A 5,000-nucleotide genomic window follows, 5' to 3' on the forward strand; every position below is an offset into this window, starting at 1 on the left:
CATTCGGATGCAATATGAGCAGCAACAGAAGCAGCAGCAGCAGCAATATAGTGGTAGTAGTAGTAGTAGTAGTAGTAGTAGTAGTAGTAGTAGTAGTAGTAGTAGTAGACATTCGGATACGATAGAGCAGCAGCAGCAGCAGCAGCAGTAGTAGTAGTAGTAATAGTAATAGTAGCAGCAGCAGCAGCAGCAGCAGGTGCTAGTGATAGTGATGTTGAAAGCAGTAATGACAGCAGTGCCTAGTGATGGTAGTTGTAGCAGTAACAACAACTGACAATTAAAATTAAGCATTAGAAATAAAATTACTTCTCTTCCTGAGAGAGAGAGAGAGAGAGAGAGAGAGAGAGAGAGAGAGAGAGAGAGAGAGAGAGAGAGAGAGAGAGAGAGGAGGGGGGGGGGTCAAAGGGAAGAAAGAAGGTTCAGGATGTAATCTGACCCACCCTGACCTTACACCCTACAACTCTGGCACCTCCTTCCATCCTATACCGCCTCACACCATCCCGCCAGCCTCCACATGTCGCCCACCCACCCACCAACACACCCACCCATACACCCACCAGTTCGCACGCCCATGGTGGAGCACGCACCCACACACGCACTACCAGTAACGCTGCCACCTACACTCACCGCCGTTCCTCACAATTATTACCACTTCACCGCCCTCCACCGTCACCCACGTGATGATGCTGCTGCTGCTTCTACTTCTGCTGCTGCTGTTACTTCTACTTCTGCTGCTTCTACTACTGCTTCTGCTGTTGTGTCTTTTGTTGCTGCTGGTACGGGAGCTGCTTCTACTATTTTTACTACTACTACTACTACTACTACTACTGGCTTTCCTGCTCGATCCATTTTTTTTTTCTTTGTTTTCTCTTTCTCCTCCTTATACCACTATTACCACCAGCACCACCACACAAGACAAGACACACAAGCAAACATCTTAACTCCCACACACGCACATAGAAGCCACTCCTTCCTGCTGTGGAGAGAGAGAGAGAGAGAGAGAGAGAGAGAGAATGGCACTCCTTTTTCCCGCAGTAACTTAACTCTAGGGGTGCGGGGGAGGTGGTAAGGATGTAAGGAGGAGGAAAGGGGAGGGGCAGATGAGGGAGGGAGCTTATTAGGGACAGATGTTAGCCTCCTCCCAAACGACAACAAGGAGGAGGAGGAGGAGGAGGAGGAGGAGGAAAGCGAAGATGAGGGGGAGTAAGAGGAAAATGTCAAGAGAAGAAAAAAGGAACGCAAAGGAAGGCGGCACAAGCATCATCAGACCTGTTGCTTCTTACATGGCTGTTTGTGAAAACGTATATTAGTATAGAGAAAGAGATATAGGGTAGATGAAGAGAAGAAAGGGAAGGAGAAGGAAGAGGAGGAGGAAAATAGGAGGAAATGGGGGAGGACACGGAAGAAAAAAGAGGAAAAGAGGAGGAGGAGGAAGAGGGAGAGGAGGAGGAAACAGAAGAAAAGAGAATGAGAAGAAAAAGGAAGAGGAAAAGAGGAACAGAGGAAGAGGAGGAGGAAACTGAAGAGAAAGAGGAAAAGAGAAGAGGAAGAGGAGTAAACGGAAGAGGAAAAGAGCAAAAAACGAGGAGGAGAAGGAGGAGGAGGAGGAGGAAGAGGAGGAGGAAGAGGAGGAGGAGGAGGAGGAGGAGGAGGAGGAAACGGAAGAGGAAGAGGAAAAGACGAGGAGGAGGAAGAAGAACAAGAACGGATATTAGATGCAAAAGATAACGCAATGTAAAAGAAACATCTATGAACGCAGAAGTGAAGGCTCATTTCCTCATTACGCATCATCCGCGGCTGAGGGAGCGGCGAAGGAGAGGACAAGGATATTACTCTTTTTGGTGAGAGACGTACATTTAAAGGAGTATGTAGACCAGTACAAGGAGAAAGAGGAAGAGGAGGAAGAGGAGGAGGAAGAGGAGGAGGGAGATTGTCAGTGAACCCGAGTGCATGTGTGGTGAAGAGGAGGGGCAGGAGGAGGAGGGGGGTGAGTACTGCCTCTTCCGGTGGGCGTGTTGATTGGGAGAGGAGGGAGAGGAAGGGAGATGTGATAAAAAAGGGAAGAGGTCAAGTGAAGTGTTGATAGATCATTTTGAGAGCACACACACACAAACACACACACAATAACTCTAAAGTCTAAAACAACACTAAAAAGCCTATTAACTTATCACCGCATCCTTGACACCCTCCCATTTCCCCTTCCCTCACACCCACGCCTGTCACCGAGCGCTCCCAGGTCACTACACGGGCCAAATTAGCAAAGTCAGCAGAATTCACCAGTCACTAAGCAAAGCCTAATCGCTGACGGACTAACGACTAGTAACGTTCTGCATTCACCCACAGTGCTAAATAAACGCTTCCCCTCATTCCCAAACTCACTGCCGATCTGCTAAAAATCCTTAAGTTTTCAGTTTCTGTTAAGGAGATAGTCAGGATCAGGCTACAAGATGACCAATATTCTGAAACGCTTTGCTCTCTCACCGCGACTATTTTCAAAGGGCACAAAGATTAGTCGGATTCTCGAGAGTGTTTTTTTTCTGTTAATAATGTAGGATTCTTATCAATCTGCCACTAGAACTGTAAAAACACCTTTAAAAACCTGTGTAACTTCAACTAGAGCCTTTTGAAAGTAGTGGAGATGCGGCGCGGGAGCGTTTCAAAATGGCAAGCCTGAGGAAGACAGAGGAAGCGAGTACTACAGCAGACTAGGCTGCTCATGACCAAGGTTGTACTCTACCTAAATATATCCTATAGTCGTATCTGTCAGCTGCCGAGGTCATCAGAGAATAGATAAGAGAGGTCACACAGCAAAGTACGTTTGTCACCACTGAGGTCTGCAAAGATCACACACACACACACACACACACACACACACACACACACACACATACAGTACTCCAACTTTACATTCATTGGAGAGAGATAACATTAAGGGCATCTGATCAAGGTATTCAGGTGCTGCAAGGATTACATCCTCCTTGGATATAACAAGGGAGATGCAGACAAGGGATTCCTGACTCAAATATTTCCGTAACTCATTACGATTACTTCTACCAGACATTTTCCTCGTAATTTTGGATATTCATTTTTACCATGGACTGGCATCTTCAGTGGTCCTTTTTTCAGGCTTTTGTTGCCATTCATACATGAAAAAAGGGCTCTAGTAAAAGTTATTTCAAGGGTCTTTTTCATAATTCTACTGATGGTTTAATTAATGAGAATTCTACTTCAACAGTGGGGAAAGCACGTATGTGAACTTAGCTAATCATCTGCATAGCCTCTGAAAATAGTTATCAGAACAAAGCTTTTCAAAATTGGGCCAAGATTAAGAAAATCAGTAAACAATTTAAGATGAGTAAAGCGAGATGGGTGTGAATTTGTAAATCTGTAAACGAACCCACACAGCCGAGGTCAGAGGGGGAGGTATCCAGTTGCCACTTGCCCTTTGAAATTAATTATGTGGGAACAAAGATTTCCAAAATACTGACCAAAATTTCTAGAATTAGTAAGCAATATATAAGAGTAACGGGTATGAATCTACAAAAGAACCTACACATCCGACATAAAAAAGGGGGAGGGGGTGCTCGCTTGCCCTTTGAAAATAGTTACGAGGGAACGAAACTTTTTAAAATAATGAATACGATTTCTACGATTAATACACAATTTCAGAAGAAGAGAGCGAGACCGGTGTGAATCTGTAAGAGAACCCACACATCCGATGTGAAGGGGGTACATGTATTCACTTATCCTTTAAAAATAGTTTTGAGGGCACAAAACTTCAAAATTCATAGGATTAATAAGCAATATAAAATGAAGAGTGAAACGAATATGAAATTTATAATTTGACCCACACACCCGACATCAAAGACGCGGGATACTTGCCCTTTGAAAATAGTTGAGGTAAAACTTTAAAAAATATATATAGGATTAATATGCAATATAAGAAAATAGTGAAACGAATGTGAATTTTGTAACAACCCACACATGAAGTCAAGTACTGGTACCCACTTGTCCCAGGTCGATGGTAAGGTTGACCTCGTTGTAGTCCATGCCTCGGGACAGGGGCGGGGACTGCCACCACCTCTCCGACCCGTCGATGGCGTTGGTAGCGGGGTGGGCCTTGTCTGGCTGGCTGGGGTCGCATCGGTCGCACCACTACAAGGGAAGCACGGAGGAAATACGTCAGGCGAAAGCAAATGGCATGTAGAGAGGAGAGAAAAAAAAAAAAAACTACCACTCAAGGGAAAAGCCTCCAAAAAACCGTCAGGGGAAGACATTGCGAGTGTATGGAAAAAAAATAATAACGCTACTAAGCCCCCACCCTCTAAAAATTTTGGGAAAAAACATATAGGATAAAACAGGGCATCGTATAAGAAAGAATTACTACTGACGGTAACATAAGAGAGAGAGAGAGAGAGAGAGAGAGAGAGAGAGAGAGAGAGAGAGAGAGAGAGAGAGAGAGAGAGAGAGAGAGAGACGATCACAAAGAACATTAAGAAAATAAATAGCACTAAAGGAAAAACATAAAAGGAATTCACGGGGGAAAACAAGGGTATAAAAAACAAAAACTATTTAGGGGAAAATACCACTAAGTGACTATAGGGAAATCAAATAATAATCTTTCAGTAATCAGTAATAATAATAATAATAATAAATAATAATAATGATAATAATAATAATAATAATAGCAACCAGAGCTTTATTACTTTTTCCATAACATATTATACTACACACTTTTATTTTCTTTGCGCAAAATTGAACGCTGATTTATTTATTGATTTATTTTCACTATTATTATTTTAAGAACTATTAGCTGTTCACAGTACACAAGTCCTTCAACGACCCAACAGGAAGAGCGGCAGAGCTGACGAATGCAAATATGTCAAGTCCCAAGACGTAAATAGTGGTGTTTGATGCAGGGGCAGCAGTAGTGGCAGGAGGCGGGGGGGATAGGCTACAAGATGGCAGACAGCAGCACCTTGGTCACCACCAATCAAGCC

At 43.7% G+C, this 5,000-nt stretch overlaps 1 protein-coding gene across 10 annotated transcripts in view; it reads right to left on the reverse strand.

Annotated features, from left to right (window-relative positions):
* LOC135089564 (laminin subunit alpha-like) overlaps nt 1-5,000 on the reverse strand; it is a 91,428-nt gene that overhangs the window by 82,849 nt on the left and 3,579 nt on the right. For all 10 annotated transcript variants that reach the window (XM_063985278.1, XM_063985277.1, XM_063985275.1 and 7 more), the window contains one exon: nt 4,009-4,155. In XM_063985278.1, the coding sequence (XP_063841348.1) occupies nt 4,009-4,050 (42 nt within the window). In that variant the 5' untranslated portion in view covers nt 4,051-4,155. The remainder of the gene's footprint in view (nt 1-4,008; nt 4,156-5,000) is intronic.

This window comes from Scylla paramamosain, chromosome 33, assembly GCF_035594125.1.
Source record: "Scylla paramamosain isolate STU-SP2022 chromosome 33, ASM3559412v1, whole genome shotgun sequence".
Lineage (NCBI taxonomy): Eukaryota > Metazoa > Arthropoda > Malacostraca > Decapoda > Portunidae > Scylla > Scylla paramamosain.